Source organism: Lithobates pipiens, unplaced genomic scaffold (genome assembly GCF_037356315.1).
Source record: "Lithobates pipiens isolate NorthernLeopardFrog02 unplaced genomic scaffold, aLitPip1_a1.2 Scaffold_16, whole genome shotgun sequence".
In the NCBI taxonomy this organism is placed as follows: Eukaryota; Metazoa; Chordata; class Amphibia; order Anura; family Ranidae; genus Lithobates; species Lithobates pipiens.
Window position 1 is genome coordinate 213,414,903 of NW_027507748.1, and position 20,092 is coordinate 213,434,994.

Sequence of the window (20,092 nt, forward strand, 5' to 3'; positions counted from 1 at the left end):
GTGACCACCTGGGCATTGCTGTGTTTGCTCTTTCTCCTCTCAGGAGTGATACAGTTATATCCTTATGAAGAATCCACTAAAACTTGGTAGCAGGGCCAGTAGTTCCTGTGGACTCACCATTGAAATACATTTACAATAGATTTCAAAGCTAGGAAACAGTTCAACTCTAACCCATGCCTTAGGGCCCCTTCACACTGATAGTGTCATTACCTTGCAAGATAAACACAGAAAAAATGTTTCCCTTTAAATCCTATGGGACTTTTCATACCACTGCGTTACAGGTGCGGTGCATTTTGAAAAGTTCTGCAGCGCACTAAGATGGCCACGAGGTAATGACGCTCATCCACTACTAACCACATCGGCCGTAATAAAGCCACCTGGTGAGCTCTTCTCCCTGCCTTCAGCGGGCATAGCATCCTCTGTCCCCGTCCCCCCCCCCCCGGATCGGATGGGGCGCAGAAAGGGCGCACGACACGGAGCTCCATCACGAAGCACGCTGCACGCACAAATTCCACGGCCTTCCCATCAGACGTCCTGCCTTGAGATACAGGCCTCTGACATGGAGCCCTCACTCCCATCACTATCAGGTGAGCCAGATGCTTGCTCAGACACAGAGAGCCTGCATGGGGCCCAGCAGCCTTATCCAACACCAGCACTGAGAGATGCAAACCTGCTGGCCAGTTTTAAAACCATGCTTCAGTGTGAATTATCTGCTGCCACCTCAAAGCTGGCTACACACCTAACAAAAGAGATCCGGGAGCTAGGCAGTTGCACAAATGCTCTAGAAAACAGAATGGATGCTGCAGTGACTGTGATAGACCACCATGAGCAGGATCTGCAGGACCTTCGTAAGCAACTGGACGCAGCCCTTTTGGAATTGGAGGAATATGAGAATAGGTCCCGATGGGGGAATCTCAGCCTGCAGGCCTCCCAGAAACCATTGATGACCTAACCTCCATTGCCACTGCCCTGTTCCAGGAACTGGTTCCAGCCATCCCTATAGAGCGTATGGAGTTTGATCGCATCCACAGGGCTCTGGGGCCAAGGAGAGACATTATCATCAACTTCACATACTTTTGCACCAAGGAGACCCTCCTTAAGGCAGCATGCGACAAGCCTGATTTATGCTTCCAAGGGCACGAGTACCAGCTCTTCACAGCCAGGTGAGGGCCTTGGGTCCCCAGCCTTCCTCCAAGCAGTTGGGCTGTGAGTGGGAGTTAGTCGGCTGCCGTAAATGGGCCCTTCCTATCACCCCACCGCCTTCAAGATCCCCTCGCTCCGACCCAGGATGAATGATGGAACGGGTGAGCCAGCCTGCTACTCCTCTTCTGCGAAGCTGACTAATGCCACGTACACACGACTGGACTTTTCGAGGGACTAGGTCCGACAGACTTTTGACAGAGTTCTGACGGAGTTCTGACAGAGTTCTGACGGACTTTCCAAATGAACGGACTTGGCCACACACAATCACACCAAAGTCCGACGGATTCGAACGTGATGACGTACAACCGGACTAGAATAAGGAAGTTCATAGCCAGCAGCAAATAGCTGCCCTCGAGTCGGTTTTTGTCCGTCGGACTAGCATACACACGAGCGGATTTCTCGGTAGGAACTGGGTCCGGCGGAAAAATTTGAAACATGTTCCATTTCTAAAGTCTGTCGGATTTTTGCAAATCAAAAGTCCGCTGCAGCCCACACACGATCGAATGGTCTGCCAGAATTGTTCCCTGTTGGACCTTTGATTTTGAAAAGTCCGGTCGTGTGTACGCGGCATTACTCGCTCCCCAGATGTGGTTTACCCCTGTTGAGCAGACGTTTCCTGCTTGACTTGCAATGACTGTACCCCTTTTTTTCCCCCTTTTTATCTATTTACTTTTTATTTTTTTTGTATAGCACTAATGACCAATTTAGCAGGTCCTATATATTCCTTTGTTGGCCTGTTGCTTTACTAGTGGACTGGCCCTCCCAGGACTAATGTTATTACTCAGGTCCTTCCTGATGAATCTAGGGTCTTGACTTGGGTCTTATTACTACCTTTTACCCTGGCTCCAGGCACCTGGGAGGTTGGATGGGAGCTGTACCTCAGGTGGCATCTGAGCCTCTTTGGAGGCCTAAGCCGAGAACTTTCACATGCACTATTTTTATCCTTGTATAACTTAGCTGAAAGATCTGCTGTATCAGTGATATCAGTGCTGTGCCCATATCAGTGGTCTTCCAGTTGGATTATTGCCCTGTGCCTCGGTGGGCCCTCACCCCCCGCTGGGGGTAGTTCGTGTCACTGGAGGCTCCGTGGCGCCCCTGAGTGGGAGCCATGGTTGGGGACCACTACTATTGACCTCCCTCAGGTGTTCTTCGTGGTGATTGTGTACTAAAAACCATGCTTTTCTCTCATCTTTCCTCCCACTCTTTCTTTCTCTTCTACCCCCCTCTTTTCCCTTCTCCTCTCGGACTCAAAGGGCCTCATCAGGAGATCAGGGTAGGTATTTGGCAAGTGCAATTTTCTATGATTATATGATTTCTGTCTCTCCCAAAAGATGGCGCACAATGTGTTGAAACTATTCTCACAAATTATCCATGGGTTTAATTCTCCCATCAAACAGTTAAAGGTCTTCCGCCACTTAAAATCTCAATTCATAGATGTAGTCTGTCTGCAGGAAACCAGGTTCTCCCAATCCTCATCTCCCAGGTATTTGTCCTCCCATTATCCAGTGTTTTACATGGTCTCCGCTTCCGAGACGCACAGAGGGATGCTGATGGTGTTTTGGCGTAATCTCCCATTGAAGTTCTCTACGGAGATAGCGGACCCTAGGGGTAGATATCTGCTCTTCAAAGGCACCCTGTGGGATCAAGAGGTCACCATGGTGGGTTATTACGCCCCTGCTTCAAGCTGCTACCAGGCACTGTGTCTTCAATTCTACTCTAGACAGGCAAAGCTCCAGGGAAGTACCTCCACCCCACAATGCCTCTCAAGAACAAGCTCTGTGCACTCTCTTTCAATCATATGGCCTGGTGGACGTGCGGTGCGAGCAAAATACGTCTTCTCGGGAATTCACCTTTTTCTCTAATCCTCATCTCAGAGTTTTTGCAGAATAGATCATGTGTTCCTGCATCTTAGCTCCCTGCCACTGGTGCACAAGATTATCATTTCAGTTCTCTAGTTTGGCTTCCTTTCTGTCGTCCCTATACAGCAGACCTGCCTCTTTTGATCTGGGCAAGGCTGAGAGCTTTTTCAAACATTTAGTCTTCCTTTGTTGTCCTTGATGGCCCAAGACACACTGAACGCACCCATCTCTTAGCAGGAGGTCGCCCAAGATATCAAATCTCTTAAGCCATCCAAGGCCCGGATGAATTCACCGGTCTGTATTACAAAACATTTGCAACCTTACTCACACCCTACCTGACCTCTTATTTCAACTCATGGCATGATGGAGCATGACCTTCACCAGGCTCACTTAAGGCTCACATCTCTATGATCCCCAAATCATCTTAGGAGGCCACTGACTCACAATCTTTTTGTCCTATTTCTCTGTTTAATGTTGACCTGAAGGCTTTGGGGAAAATTCTAAGCACACGAGTCAACAAATACCTTCAGATTCTCATCATAGGGGCCAGGTGGGTTTTGTGCCTGGATGTCAAGCAGGAGATAACGTCTGCAAAGTAATCCACCTTCTCCATATCCTCTGTCAGTGTAAAAATCCCAGGCGTTTTGCTCTCTCTGGATATTTATAAAGCATTCTTGGGACTACCTCCAATATGTTCTGATTTGGTGGGGATTTGGGACACACTTCCTATCGTGGATCCAAGCCCTCTATTCCTCAACGTCAGCATCTGTAAAATATGCAGGCTTCTTCTCCAACTCATCTCCTATATTTCAGGGTACTAGGCAGGGCTGCCCCCTGTCCCCAGCACTTTTTATCTTGGTGCTGTCCATTTTTCACAGGTGCAGGCAACCCAAGAATGCACCAGAAACGCATCTGAAACACATCCAAATCGCAGTAAAAATGCATATGTGTTTGTACCACAATTTTGCTACAGAGGAGTGTGAAAGGGCCCCAAGTGGTCATCAAGAAGTAAGGGAAAATCTTCCCAATGCAGATACAAATACTAACAGATGCAAAGACTTTAGTCCTACTCCACTCAATCTAAAAATAAAAAATAAATGTCTTTAGTAGAAATCAACTTTAAACTATACCAGGAGTCTCCAAACTTTCTAAACAAAGGACCAGTTTATTACCCTTCAGACTTTAGGGGGCTGGATCATGGCCACTGGGGATTCCAAAATGTCCCAGTATCAGTGGGAGTAAACAATACCCCATGACTGGTGTCAGTGGGAGGAATTGTGCCCCATCATTGATGTCACTGGGAGGAATTGTTCCCCATCATTGGTGTCATTTGGAGGAATTGTGCCCTATCATTGGGAGGAATAGTGCACCATCATTGGTAGGAATTGTTCCCCTTCATTGGTGTCATTGGGAGGAATAGTTCCCCATCATTTGGAGGAATCATGCCCCATCATTGGTGACATTGGGATGAATTGTGCCCAATCATTGGGAGGAATAGTGCACCATCATTGGTGTCATTGGGAGGAATTGTCCATCATTATTGGTGTCATGGGGAGGAACTGTGCCCCATCATTGGTGACATTGGTAGGAATTGCACCCCATCGTTTGTCTTTGAGAGGAACTGTATCCTTCATTGGTGTCAGTGAATAAAACAGTGCCCCAAGGGCCAAATAAAAGCAAGCAAAGGGGTGCATCTGGCCCCTGGGCCGCCACCTGGAGACCACTGAACTTTACAATCAATATATAGGAACAAAAAATGTGACCATGCTATTGTCTGTTTAAACAAAAAATAAATGTAAGGAGGATATAAAAACATGTTTTACTACTGAGAGTCAAATCACTTTTTATTTTTAGATCAAGCTTGACATCTGTACATGATAAACTTTACTCCTAAACAAGAAATGTTCAAAGCAAAACTTGTTTCCTAAATCCATGGGGTACGGTGCATGACACACATAATGAATTAATTTAATGGTATGTTGGAATTGTGCATTCAGGATCTATGAAAAGATGAATTATTGCTGTAAGGCACTAAATGAAATCCTCCATGCACTGAATCCCATCCCTCATAATCTTCCTTAGGCCAGGCACAGCGCATAAAGCTGCATTTTCCGAGGCTTTTCTGGTTTAGTGGGTTAATTATAAAATACAAGCATTTCTAAAGAAAACATTTAGGATTTGTATAGAAATATTAAAGCATGTATGGTCTCGCCAGCTTGATGTTAGTTATCTTATTAATGAGTGTTTAACCTAAAATAAAAACGTGTATACTATATATATATATATATATATATATATATATATATATATATATATATATATATATATATATAGTGGAAACCTTATATGCTCATTAAAGTGAACAAAATCCAAGAACAAAACTGTAATATACAATAGATGTAGGGACTGCATTATTTTTCTTTAGGCTTCATGCACACGAGACGCAGATGCAAACTCTGCTGGACACATGTTTTTAAAAGCTGAAACCGGCGTTTAGAAATGCGTGTTTTGCCGCCATTTTTTAACCGCGATTTAGCGGCGTTTTACCGCGTTTGCGTCTAGAAGCGTTTAGTTAAGCTAACATCATAGACCCTCCCCAGCTCAAAAAACAGTATTATTAACTATTTCAGCAATTTTGTGAGACCAGAGTGAGTAGCAGCAGCTGTGAGAGCTGCAGTGTACTTGTATTTAGCGTGTCACTTGCCACGGCACCTACCACAAGTTGTGGATTGTCCACTTGCCACGTGACTTGCCACATCACCTGCCACGTCACTTGCCACGTCATCTGCCACAAGTTGTGGATTGTCCAACTGCCACGTCACCTGCCACAAGTTGTGGATTGTCCACTTGCCACATCACCTGCCACGTCACTTGCCACGTCACCTGCCACAAGTTTTGGATTGTCCACTTGCCACGTCACTTGCCACGTCACTTGCCACAAGTTGGGGATTGTCCACTTGGCACATCACCTGCCACGTCACCTGCCACAAGTTGTGGATTGTCCACTTGCCACGTCACTTGCCACATCATCTGCCACGTCCCTTGCCACGAGATGTGGATTGTCCACTTTCCACGTCACCTGCCATGCCACCTGCCACAAGTTGTGGATTGTCCACTTGCCACGTCACCAGCCACATCACCTGCCACAAGTTGTGGATTGTCCACTTGCCACGTGACTTGCCACATCACCTGCCACGTCACTTGCCACATCACCTGCCACAAGTTGTGGATTGTCTACTTGCCACGTCACTTGCCACATCACCTGCCACGTCACTTGTCACAAGATGTGGATTGGCTACTTGCCACGTCACCTGCCACGTCACTTGCCACAAGTTGTGGATTGTCCACTTGCCACGTCACCTGCCACAAGTTGTGGATTGTCCACTTGCCACGTCACCAGCCACATCACCTGCCACAAGTTGTGGATTTCCACTTGCCACGTGACTTGCCACATCACCTGCCACGTCACTTGCCACGTCACCTGTCACAAGTTGTGTATTGTCCACTTGCCACATCACTTGCCACCTGCCATGTCACTTGCCACAAGTTGTGGATTGTCCACTTGCCACGTCACTTGCCATGTCACCTGCCACAAGTTGTGGATTGTCCACTTGCCACGTCACCTGCCACATCACCTGCCACAAGTTTTGGATTGTCCACTTGCCACGTCACTTGCCACGTCAGCTGCTACGTCACTTGCCACAAGATCTGGATTGTCCACTTGGCACATCACTTGCCACATCACTTGCCACATCACCTGCCACGTCACCTGCCACAAGTTGTGGATTGTCCACTTGCTACATCACTTGCCACATCACCTGCCACGTCACTTGCCACAAGATGTGGATTGTCCACTTTCCACGTCACCTGCCATGCCACCTGCCACAAGTTGTGGATTGTCCACTTGCCACGTCACCAGCCACATCACCTGCCACAAGATGTGGATTGTCCACTTGCCACATCACTTTCCACTTCACCTGCCATGTCACCTGCCACAAGTTGTGGATTGTCCACTTGCCACGTCACTTCCCACGTCCCCTGCCACGTCACCTGCCACGTCACCTGCCACAAGTGGATTGTCCACTTGCCACATCACTTGCCACATCACCTGCCACAAGTTGTGGATTGTCCACTTGCCACGTCACTTGCCACGTCACCTGACACAAGTTGTGGATTGTCCACTTGCCACGTCACTTGCCACATCCCCTGCCCCAAGTGGATTGTCCACTTGCCACGTCACTTGCCACGCCCCTGCCACAAGTGGATTGTCCACTTGCCATGTCACTTGCCACGTCACCTGCCACAAGTTATGGATTGTCCACTTGCCACGTCACTTGCCACGTCAGCTGCCACGTCACTTGCCACAAGATGTGGATTGTCCACTTGGCACATCACCTGCCACGTCACTTGCCACATCACCTGCCACGTCACCTGCCACAAGTTGTGGATTGTCCACTTGCTACGTCACTTGCCACATCCCCTGCCACGTCACTTGCCACAAGATGTGGATTGTCCACTTTCCACGTCACCTGCCATGCCAACTGCCACAAGTTGTGGATTGTCCACTTGCCACGTCACCAGCCACATCACCTGCCACAAGTTGTGGATTGTCCACTTGCCACATCACTTTCCACTTCACCTGCCACGTCACCTGCAGCAAGTTGTGGATTGTCCACTTGCCATGTTACCAGCCACATCACTTGCCACAAGTTGTGGATTGTCCACTTGCCACATCACTTTCCACGTCACCTGCCACGTCACCTGCCACAAGTTGTGGATTGTCCACTTGCCACGTCACTTGCCACGTCCCCTGCCACGTCACCTGCCACAAGTGGATTGTCCACTTGCCACATCACTTGCCACAAGTTGTGGATTGTCCACTTGCCACGTCACTTGCCACGTCACCTGACACAAGTTGTGGATTGTCCACTTGCCACGTCACTTGCCACGTCCCCTGCCACAAGTGGATTGTCCACTTGCCACGTCACTTGCCACGTCACCTGCCACAAGTTATGGATTGTCCACTTGCCACGTCACATGCCAGTCACCTGCCACAAGTTGTGGATTTTACAGTTGCCACGTCACCTGCCAGGTCACTTGCCGCGTCACCTGCCAGGTCACTTGCCACGTCACCTGCCACAAGTTGTGGATTGTCCACTTTCCACGTCACTTGCCACTTCACCTGCCACGTCACTTGCCACAAGTTGTGGATTGTCCACTTGCCACACCACTTGCCACCTGCCATGTCACTTGCCACAAGTTGTGGATTGTCCACTTGCCACGTCACTTGCCACCTGCCATGTCACTTGCCACAAGTTGTGGATTGTCCACTTGCAATTGTAATTGTTTAAAATATTTTTCTAATGGTTTTTCATCATTTGCAATCATTTCTGAGATTTTTAATGTAAAAAAAAAGGTCACCTTTAAAAACGCTTATAAACGAAAACGCGGCAAAACGCGGTAGCGGCGTTTTGCCGCGTTTTACCGCGTTTTGCCGCGTTTTGCGTCTCAAACGTGGAAACTTTTGCGTCTGAACCCATTTTTTTGCTTCTGGAAAAACGAGGTTAAACGCAACTGCATAAAAACGGCAAAAAACGAGACTGTGTGCATGGACACATAGGATAACATTGAATGAGTTTAGGAGCAGTTGAAAAAAGTGTCCAACTGCCTCTGAACACGCGTTTAACTGCGTCTCGTGTGCATGAGGCCTTAGGGTCCTTTCACACGGGGCGGATCAGTTCTGATCCGCCCCGTGGATATCCGTTTGCTCAGCGGGGATCCACGCTGAGCAGGGAGAGGACAGGTCTGTCTCTGCTCACTGTGCAGGGACGGACCTGTCACAGCGCCGCTCTCCCCTATGGGAGATCGGATGACGACGGACCGCAGTGCCCGTCGTCACCCGATCCGATCCGCAGACGGATGGAAAAATAGCTTTTTCCTCCATCACACTTTTTCGGATCGGAGCGGGTCGGATGTCAGCGGACATGTCACCGCTGACATCCGACGCTCCATAGAGCTCTATGGAGCACCCGTTCAGGTCCGCCTGAAAAACTGACAGGCGGGCCTGAACAGAACGTCAGTGTGAAAGGGGCCTAAGGCTTTGTTCCTTAATTTTTACCCAGTGATCCTGAGTGTAACACACTTAGCAGGGAGAGTTACTAAAATTGGTGCACACAGAATCTTGTGCAACTGTGCATAGTAACCAATCAGCTTCTAACTTCACTTTGTTCCATTAAGCTTTAACAACAAACCTGGAAGCTGATTGGTTACTATGCACAGTTGCACCAGATTCTGTGTGCCCCAGTTTTAGTAAATCTCCCCCCCATTATTGTTCTAGTATGAAAACGCTCACCTGCTCCACTTTTTTCTATGGAGGAGCAGCATTGTCACCCTGGGATAGGAACTGTTAGAACTGCAGAATTCCCCCTCTTCTTAATCCCCATAATATAAAGGGGAATTATGCTCACTGATAAGAATGCAGCAGATGCAGAGGAAGTATCAAGATTTCTGCCAGGTCAACAGGAATTTTTTTTCTATACTGAACAGATATACTGTAGCAAAACACTTTCAGTTGTACTTTTAACAGACCAAAGGGAAGCTAATAAGAGAAGTTTATTATTAGGGTTTACATATACAGTAAAACGTTGGTTTCAGAGTGTTTTGTACGACAAGCAAAATTTTTTTTTTTAATTTTGACTTGATATACAAGCGATGTCTTGATATATACAAGTAGCGTCACGTCTAAAATAAAACAGCATAAAACAGAAGAGAGGCGCTTCTAAGTGAAGCAATATGGTTCCATTTAACCACTTCAGCCCCAAGCATTTTTTGCGATTCGGCACTGCATCGCTTTAACTGACAATTGCGCGGTCGTGCGACGCGGCTCCTAAACAAAATTGGCGTCCTTTTTTTCCAACAAATAGAGCTTTCTTTTGGTGGTACTTGATCACCTCTGCGGTTTTTTTTTGGGCTATAAACAAAAAAATAGCAACAATTTTGAAAAAAACACATTATTTTTTACTTTTGCTATAATAAATACCCCCAAAAAAGATATAAAATAAAAAATGTTTTCCCTCACTTTAGGCCGATACGTATTCTTCTACATAACTAAGTATTTATTGATTGGTGCGAAAGTTACAGCGTCTACAAAACAGGGGATAGATTTATAGCATTTTTATTAGAATTTTTTTTACTAGTAACAGTGGCAATCAGCAATTTTTATCGTGACTGCGACATTATGGCGGACAGATTGGACACTTCTGGCACTATTTGGGACCATTCACATATATACAGCGATCAGTGCGATTAAAAATGTATTGATTACTGTGTAAATGTTACTGGCAGTGAAAGGGTTAACCACTAGGGGGCGCTGTAGGGGTTAAGTGTGTCCTAGGGAGTTACACTAACTGTGGGGGGGAGGGGCTATGTGTGACATGACACTGATCACTGCTCCCGATCACAGGGAGCTGTGATTAGGGTCACTGTCACTAGGCGGAATGGAGAAATGCTTGTTTACATTCCCCGTTCTTCCTCTCCGTGGTATCCCCGCAGACATCAAGTCCGCAGGACCCACGATCACACTCACGGAGCTTGTGGTGGGCATGCTCGCAAGCTGCTTCTTAAAGGGCAACGTACAGGTACGTTAATATGCCTGTATGTGCCCTTCTGCCGACGCATATCGGCTTGAGACGGCCGGCAAGCAGTTAATGAAGGTACAAGAGGCTGAGTGCGATCATAAACGCAAACAGCGCAGCTCGGCCCCACCCCCTCCTCACAGGATTTGATTGACAGGAGCCCCCGCGGCTGTCTCCATGTCCTGTGAGGAGAGAGAGGAGAAGGCGTCTGCACATGGGCACAGTGCTTGATTGAATTAGGACTCATGTAAGTATAAGCGGGTTGAGGGAGCGATACAACTGATGGGACATTTTTTACCTTAATATAAGGAATGCATTAACGTAAAAAATGTCCTGCATTTACAATCACTTTAAAGTGGAGCTAAAGGTAGGAATACTTCCTTTGGCTCCAGCAGTCTGACGACCACAAGCTCCCTCATTAGCATCTTCTTCCCAGCTTCCTCCAGGTGCTGACCTTGAGCTATCATGATTGGATGATACAGGATGATGTCACTCCCACCCATGCGTGAGCATTATTAATGCCAGCACCCTGGCATCAAGCCAGAAATTTAAACTGTGTATACAAATGTGACTAAGGAAGACATCACGTATGACGAAACATGTAGGGCGGTGTTATGCACTGACATCATTACGCCCCACATGACCTCGGATGTACGGGTGTTCACGTTTTTTTTAAGCTTGCCGGCTGTTTTTATGTTGTCCGCTCTGTTTTAGCAATAGGCTATCGATTTTTTTAAACCATATTACACTATTGGAGTGTATTTTGTCCCTTCGCACTGGTGACTTGTGTCACAGTGCACTCCACAGACCAGACTTTCCATTCCCAATCAGGACATCACGGAGGATTCTCGCTGCATTTGGAGTGCTCCAAGAGGACAGAGGCTCCTTAGACCCTGCAGAGGGCTAAATTTGCTGTCGCATTAGACCTTGCTCTTTAGGGGGTCCACCAGTTCGAGTAAGGGTCCCCACACACCGAGTGGTTTTTGGTCTTCTGATCTTAGGATTTCCCTCCCCCTATTCCTGTCTCATCCTCTTTCTGTTCTCGGGTGAAGGTTGAAGGATTCTTGGACTTTTTACTTTTACTTTTGGAATCATACTGTAATTTTTGTTCCTGCCAAGGACTCAATTACTACTATTTTCACTGTTGATAAAGATTTTTTCATATAGACTTTCATATTCAGATTCTTCACGTTTTGTTCACTCAGAATTTGTTTTTCGTTGCAATAGTGCACCTTTTGTGTTTTCTTATTTGTCACACAGGATCACTTATGTTACAAGCGTAACTTATTTGTATACACATTTTTGCACTATAGAGATATTTGATTTTTGTTGCAGCTATATATATATATATATATATATATATATATATATATATATATATATATAGAGAGAGAGAGAGAGAGAGAGAGAGAGATAGATATATATATATACATATATACACTTGAAACTCTAGCACAGTATTTACCTTATATTTTTTCACTTTTAAAAATTTAAACTGAGCTGCACATGCACAACTCAGGGTACATTCTGTATAAAATCGTGAGCAGGCAGACAAGATTATTTTATTGCTAAAAAGACTTTGCATGTCTCTTCTGCAATAAAGTCCCTGTCTGTTCATAAAAAATGTATTTTCCTTTAGTACTGCTTTAAGCAATGCTGAGCATGCAGTAATATTCGAAAGCAATATGACTTACCGTACTGTGAGATATTGTGAGATACCCATACTTTACACCACATTTCCTTTTCTGCCAGACTTTACGTATGCTAAAAAATAAATGACAAGACAAGAATAAAAGTAGTCTAATGTGAAAGCGTTATGCTGACAGCAAAGAGATGACAGGCATTTTCATGTGGGAGATTACGGTATCAAGCAGTAACAAAAGCTTAAGAAAGCTACCATTCAGTAATATGGGTCCATGCACACTGGGCTTAAAAAAAAATGCCAGTTCCCTTGGCAGAAAAAAACCCTTCATATTGCGCATTTTTTGTACACGCATTAAGCTTCTTTTTTTTTTTTTTTACCAGAAAACTCCTCTCAAATACGCAAACCAGAAGAGTTTTTTTTTCACCAAGGGTTTAAATACTGAGCTTAAAATATGTCTCTACACATCCTAATGTGCATGGACGCATAGGATGACATTGAGATTCCTCTACAGTAAAAGTGCAAACCTCCTGTAGAAGCAGAGTAAAGTGCCTATCTTATACAGTTGTGTTCATAAGTTTACATACCCTAGCAGAATTTATGATTTCCTGGCCATTTTTCAGAGAATATGAATAAATCGCAGGTTTTGGCGATCTGAAATACTTTGAAGTGCAAAGGAGGGATTTGGGGTCTTTTAGACCCCTGATCCCTCCATAAGGAGTACCTGTCACCACCTATTACTGTCACGAGGATTCACATTCCTTGTGACAGCAATAAAAGTGATCAACGTTTTTTTTTTTTCCAGAGACAATGTAGAAAAAAAAGAAAAAAAAAATGAAAAAAAATGTTTTAAAGCTCCCCCCGTCCCCGCGAGCTTGCGCAACAAAGAAAACGCATACGTAAGTCACCCCCCGCATATGTAAACGGTGTTCAAATCACACATGTGAGGTATTGCCGCGATCATCAGAGCGAGAGCAATAATTCTAGCACCAGACCTACTCTGTAACTCTAACCTGGTAACCGCAAAAAAAGCGTTGCCTATGGATATTTTGATGTAGTTTGTCGCCATTCCACAAGTGTGCGCAATTTCAAAGCATGACATGTTAGGTATTTATTTACTTGGCATAACATCATCTTTCACATTATAGAAAAAAATTGGGCTAACTTTACGGTTTCGTTTTTTTTTTTAAATCATGAAAGTGTCTTCTTTCCCAAAAAAATTGCGCTTGAAAGATCGCTGCAAAAATACCATGTGACATAAAATATTGCAACAATCGCCATTTTATTCTCTAGGGTCTATGCTAAATAAAATATATATATCTAATATGTGGGGGTTCTAAGTAATTTTCTAGCAAAGAATACGGATTTTATCTTGCAAGCAACAAATGTCAGAAATAGGCTTAGCCATGAAAGGGTTAAGATTTGAAAAGCGTAAACACAGTTGATTGATAATAAATGGCTTCAGCCAAACATTATGAGTGAAAGAAACGTTTTTGCGTTATCATTCATAATCTCTGAAAAATGGCCAAGAAATCATAAATTCTGTCAGGGTATGTAAACTTATGAGCACAACTGTATATACACATTTTCAGACCCAGTGTCCTCCATTCGTTTAAATGTGTAGGACCCTACATGTACTGACCAATGATGGAATACTTTTTGCAGCAAATACAGTAGCTACATTTAGGACAAGAGAACAAAAGGGTGAAACACACCAGGTGGTGCACTGAAGAAAACGCCCTCCTCAAAGTGGAAGGGGCAGGCTCAGCACGAGCAATATTGAAGTGGATTCTGACAGCCGCACTCCGACGAAAGCCTTTATTGTAATGAATAGTCAACGTTCATATGACCACAGAAGCAGGACACACATCTGACGCGTTTCACAACATCATTGTTGCTTAGTCATAGCTAAATGACCACATATTGTTTGACAAATAAATACCAGATTCAAACATGTCACATGATGCATTCAATGATTTTAACTTGCAAACACATGTGGCCAAAAAAAGGGGGGGGGGGGGGGGGGAGAGATACATACACACATGCAAAGCCCCTGAGAAAACATGTAAAAAATGGAAAACATGGAAATATACCACAAAACGAGATGGTTAACAAAAAGAAAAAAAGAAAAAGGGATTGCTATATACACATGTACATATCAAAGATATGCATATATAAGAAAATCCAATATCTCAAAATGGTCAAAAAAGTAAAAACAACATAATGAAGACATAGTAAACCACCACCATGTATAATACAGGGGTAAACGCATGAACCTGTGTACATCGGCTATCTCCTCAAAGGAACATGGAGGCAGCAGCAGAGGCCGTTTGCTCCTGCTCCTGCCAATCAACTCTTGTAAGTAGGGGGTGGGGCCGAGCTGCGCTGTGTGTGTTTATGGATGCACACAGCCTGGCTCGGCAGTGAGTCCGCAGGTGTGCCACCATATGAAGCAACTTCCTTTAGGGGGGCACAGAGAAGAGGAGGACCAGAGAGCGTGGTTGGGGCCCTGCGAGAGAGCAAAATGTGCATATGCGGGGCCTGGAAAAAGGACAGTGCTCCTGTACTGCTAGGGGGTGCTCATCATAAAGACTGGGCCATCCATGAGAAGAGGACAGGACAGAGCTGTAAAAAATATCAGAAGCATTTGGAGCAGGTTTCACATGGTGCACAAATGTTCTACAGGTATGGGAGGTGTGTAAATGCATATTTTCAAAATTGGATTAGATTAGAATTATGTAATGGTGTTTGTGGACTGCATAGTTGTTTTTTTTATAAAGATAAACAAAACCTTTAATAAAAAAAAATATCTTCTGAATTTGCTTGTCAGACTATTTTACAGCTCTGACAGCTCAAAGCAAACCATGTTTAATTGGGATCTAGGTAATGCCTAACACGGTGCGTGCTCGCTCCCGAGTCCCGCTACTGCGTCCATTGACCCAGAAATTTGGCCCCGCCCCATGTCACAGTCTTTGATTGACAGCAGCCAATGGCGCCTGCTGCTATCAACCTGTCAAATGAGGAGAGCTACAGCTGCTGGAGCTGCTGCGCTCATGCACATCGCTGGATCATGCTCAGGTAAGAAAAAGGGGGGGGATCATGGGGGCCAGCCCCAGCACAGAAGGTTTTTCACCTTAATGCATAGAATGCATTAAAGTGAAAACCTAGAGACTTTACAACCACTTTAACTTTAGTACGGTACATATACAAATCCTTGTCTGCAGTGTATACAAAGTATCATTGAGTATTTCCTAAATATGCAGTGCATGGAATAGAAATCAATTAAGCCGTACCCTTCACTCTTCTTATATAGAAAACCAGACTTCTCTGTTCCATGCTGTTTGTCCCCTTGCTGTTGGTGCAAGTTGTATCCAGAATCTTTTCTATTTAATCCATCCTAAAAATAGAGCAAGTGCAATATTAAACTGAGGGCTGTGTATTAAAGAAATGTTCCAATATGACAAAACGTCTTCTGAAGAAATGTCTATCACATTCTTTTCCATTGTTAACGTTTATCAGTTACGTGTTTAATTCTAATGAGCTCCTTACCTCTTTAGCTTCTAATTGTAGTTGCTTCTGAAGATTTTCTCTAGTTTCTGAAAGTTTTTTTAGCTCTTCATCCTGAGTCTGGTGAGTCTACAAGTACATCACAAAGCATTCCCTTTAGTAAATGAAACAAGCACAAAAGGTATGGCAATACCCTTTATCAAAGAAAATGCCCTACAGAACTCCTTTGAGAATGATACTCACAGTATGCAAAGAAGTAGATAATTTCTCAATGAAAGGAAGGAGACTTTGTGTAGCATTTAATCCATCCTGAAAAAAGCTAAATCCAAAATTATTATTACAGTGTCATGTAAAGCCTTAATTAGAGAGCAGATCAAAGCAAACACTACACACACTGATGGGGAAGAAGCAATACCATATGACATAAAGGAGAATCAGGAGCAATACATTTTGGTACGCCATGTAGATGCAAGAAGCTCCTTACATGTAAACAGCAGGTCTGGGGGATTTTCCCTGTTATACCAGAATTTGTCTTAGGTTGTTACTGGCAGCAGAAGGCTCACAGAATTGCACCCTGGGCCATGAGGGGAACTTCACAGTGCAAGAAGGTATCAGTGAGGATATGCCATGGTTGCTCTGCGAGGGTGGAGGCAGCTCTTGAAAGGCAAGCTTGATGAGATGGGGAGGAGAGGGTGAGCTGTGGACGAGAGGAGAAAAGATAACCTATGGATGGCGGGGGGGGGGGGGGGGGATGAGCTCTGGACAGGGGGAGGGTGAGCTCTGGACAGGGGGGAGGGTGGGCTGTGGATAGGGGGAGAGGGCAAGCTGCTGTGAACAAGATGAGAGAAGATGACCCGTGGATGGGGGGGGGGGGGGGGGGTGAGCTGTTAATAGGGGAGGAGAGGGTGAGCTGTGAGCTGTGGACGAGAGTCGGTAGAGGAAGTTTTGCAGTCGTCCAAAGGGACTGTGAAGACTCTGAGGTTGTTCTGCAGAGGCCAGAGCAGGGGGGGGGGGGGGGGGAGTGTAGATTGTGCAAAGTGACAGCTGTGGGCAGGGACATTTTTAAAAAAACAAGAGAGCTATGGGGGGCGCTGGGGGTGCAGAGGTGATAGATGAGGGTTGCAGAGGTTGAGAGCTGTGGATTGGGGTGAGCTGTACATAGGGGTTCGAACGTGAAATGTGGATGGGGTGCAGAGGTAATTGTGGACTGGAGGTGCAAGCTGTGGACAGAGGGGTGTGCAGAGGTGACATGCTGATAGAGGGTAAAAAGGAGAGTTGTGGATGGGGGAAGGGGGGAGTCATGCTAAGGTGAATTGTGGAATGTGGGGGAGAAGGTAAGCTGTGGATGGGGAGGGAGAAGGTGAGTATTTGACAGTGGGGAGAGGGTGAACTGTGGACAAGAGTAGAAAAGGTAACCTGTGGATGGGAGGGGGGGGTGAGCTGTGAATGGGGGAGGAGAGGGTGAGCTGTGGAGGGAGAGGGCGAGCTGAGGACAGGGGGAGATTGTGAGCTGCAGAGGGAGAGGGCGAGCTGTGGACAAGAGGAGAGAAGGTGTCATGTGGATGGTGGGGTGGTGAGCTGTAGATAGGGGGGAAAGGGTGAACTGTGAACAGGGGGAGAGGGTGAACTGTGGACAAGAGGAGGTGACCTGTGGATGGGGGGGGGGGGGGGGGTGAGCTTTGGATAGGGGGAACAGGGTGAGCTGTGGACGGGGCGGGAGGGTGAACTGTGGGCAAGATGAAAGAAGGTGACCTGTGGATGGGAGGGTGAGCTCTGAATGGGGGGAAGAGGGTGAGCTGTGGATGGGGGGAGAGGTTAAACTGTGGACGGGAGGAGAGAAGGTGACCTGTGGATTGGGGGTGAGCCATTGTACCAACAATCCGATGTTAGTACAGTGATCTCCCCTGCTGTTCTATTGTGTTCTGAACACTCCAGTCAGCGCTCTTAGCCATTGGCTGAGAGCGCTGACTGGGAGCCGGTAGGCAGACCTTTGTCAGCCATGCTCCTTCGTTCATCCAGCTTCTGATGGACCTCCTGCCGTACACATTGGCTGAATGTCGGTTTCTATTGAACCGGCCAACTCCGACAACACTCGGGCCATGTGTACTAGGCTTAAGGCAGATTCATATTTTTTTTAAATAAAAATAAAATAACCCGATTCCCCCATCCACACATTCGAGGTGGATGGGGGAATCCTCCCGCTGTGCTATTGTATTCTGAAAGCAAGGAGACTACCCCACCTTCACAATACACCAATCAGTGCTGCCGGCAATAATCGAACTGAAATTTTCCAATAGAGTAGTTGTACAGAAGTCGATCGGTAGATGGACTTCTGTACAACCACCTTGCCTATACATGGATTGAAAATTCATCCGGTTCTCTGCTGACCTGGCAGAATATCGATCTACGTATGGCCTACGTATGGACTGTACAAGTATTTGATCTGTGGATAATAGCTTTCTATTTCTGGGTTAAGTCTGCAAAGACCACTGTGCGCGTATCTTTTCTTCTGTGTTATCTCGTGTGATGGTTGCAGTAGACACCGAGTCTGAGTGTGTGGGGGTGTCATATACCAGATGTCAACCGATGGTACCTAATCATATACCTCAACATCTATTCTCACATTATACCTAAAACATAACGTTTTTCTCATGATCCTGGATGACAAAGCAGGGGGGAAAGATACTATCTAGTTAAAATAAACATATGGTATAAAATAGTATTTTACTTTTTCCCATCCCACACACAGCGTTAGGCTGCTTCCCATTCAATATACTTCATAGGGCTGGAACCTGGAAGTGACACTTGCGGCACTGAGTGGTCCTTGTAGAGAAGCTAACACAAGATAAGGTGGAAATGCTATTAGCTGTCATTTTGTGCCATACTTACTTTCGCTGGGCATGGAAAGCTTTGATAAGACACTCTAAGAAATCAGGGCCTTGTTTCAATTGCAGCTCTCCTAATTTGAGAAGATACTGGGAAAAGAGCATAATAAAGAAAAAGAGCAATATAAGAAGGGGCAATATATTTTCAAGGACACAGAAGCGGCAGGCTATTTACAGCCTGTCTATCCCTGCCTAACCTTGCTGCCTATTTTGTGCATTGCTCACCTCACACGAGTGAAGCTGAAAGAGTTTTCTCTCCCTGTCGGCATCCTCTGTGCTGTCTGATTCTGCACGAGACCCCCCTGAGCGAGCTTTCTTTGTCCTGCAGGGAGAGAAGGAGATTTGTAGATTTTAGTCCAGCCTTATCATTCCTATCACATGCAAAGAGAGTGGAATGTTCTACAATCGCCCAAGAAGCATTGTGCCATGAAAGTAGCAGTGGTTAGGAAGGAAAGAATATGGAGATTCTGTGTGTTCTCAACTCTATCTGTTTTATAAGAGCAGAAAAAAGCAAAAATATGGAAGACCTTACACCATAGCTCCCAACTGTCCCTGATTTCGAGGGACTGTCCCTGATTTGGAGCAATGTCCCTCTGTCCCTCTTTCCTCCTCATTTGTTTCTCATTTTGATCTGATCTGTATAGTTGTATATAAAATTCACTTTTTATCTATCAAAAAGTGTTTCCCAGTGCTAAACCTTCATCTGATTTCTAAATTGCTGCATTTGTAAATTCCAAACGCCAGTATAAAGGAATAGTAGTGGTAAAAAAAGCACTTGTGTGTTTAACCAATCTTGTTTTCTGTACAATTCCCCTTTAAGTGGGGCGTTGCACGAGGTATGTCTTATGCCTGCCTACTTTTGCTGATGGGAGGTATGCCTTATGCCCCATAGACACAATGGGACTATCTGGCGGACAATCCGGGCGTCTGTGTGCGCCGGACTTTTGAAATGAACGGACTTGCCCGCACACGGAGGAAAGTCCATTCATTTTGAACGCGGCTCCAGGTAGACGGGACTAGCAAAGGAGGTCAATGTCGCCGCCTCCATCGGCGAAATTGACACGTCGCCAGCCCCGTCTCCTTGTATGGACTTATAGGGGAAGCCCTAAGCCGAAAAAACAGCATGGGGGTCCCCCCAAAGTCCATATCAGACCCTTATCCGAGCACGCAGCCCGGCCAGTCAGGAAAGGGGGTAGGGACGAGCGAGCACCCCCCCTCCTTAGCCATACCAGGGCGCGTGCCCTCAACATGGGGGGTGCTTTGGGGAAGGGGGGGTGGCCGTTGGTTGTTTGGGTCTGCGGGCGGGGGGCTTATGGGAATCCGGGAGCCCGGAGCTGTGGAATAGATTATTTTAAAACCTTG

At 45.8% G+C, this 20,092-nt stretch overlaps 1 protein-coding gene across 1 annotated transcript in view; it reads right to left on the reverse strand.

The window, feature by feature from the left end:
• LOC143982350 (arf-GAP with SH3 domain, ANK repeat and PH domain-containing protein 3-like) overlaps nucleotides 1-20,092 on the reverse strand; it is a 114,569-nt gene that overhangs the window by 40,609 nt on the left and 53,868 nt on the right. Inside the window, exons 6-11 of the mRNA XM_077480988.1 lie at nucleotides 18,956-19,052; nucleotides 18,735-18,820; nucleotides 16,089-16,164; nucleotides 15,888-15,974; nucleotides 15,632-15,735; nucleotides 12,391-12,460 (exon numbers count right to left, since the gene is read on the reverse strand). Of these exons, the coding sequence (XP_077337114.1) occupies nucleotides 12,391-12,460; nucleotides 15,632-15,735; nucleotides 15,888-15,974; nucleotides 16,089-16,164; nucleotides 18,735-18,820; nucleotides 18,956-19,052 (520 nt within the window). The remainder of the gene's footprint in view (nucleotides 1-12,390; nucleotides 12,461-15,631; nucleotides 15,736-15,887; nucleotides 15,975-16,088; nucleotides 16,165-18,734; nucleotides 18,821-18,955; nucleotides 19,053-20,092) is intronic.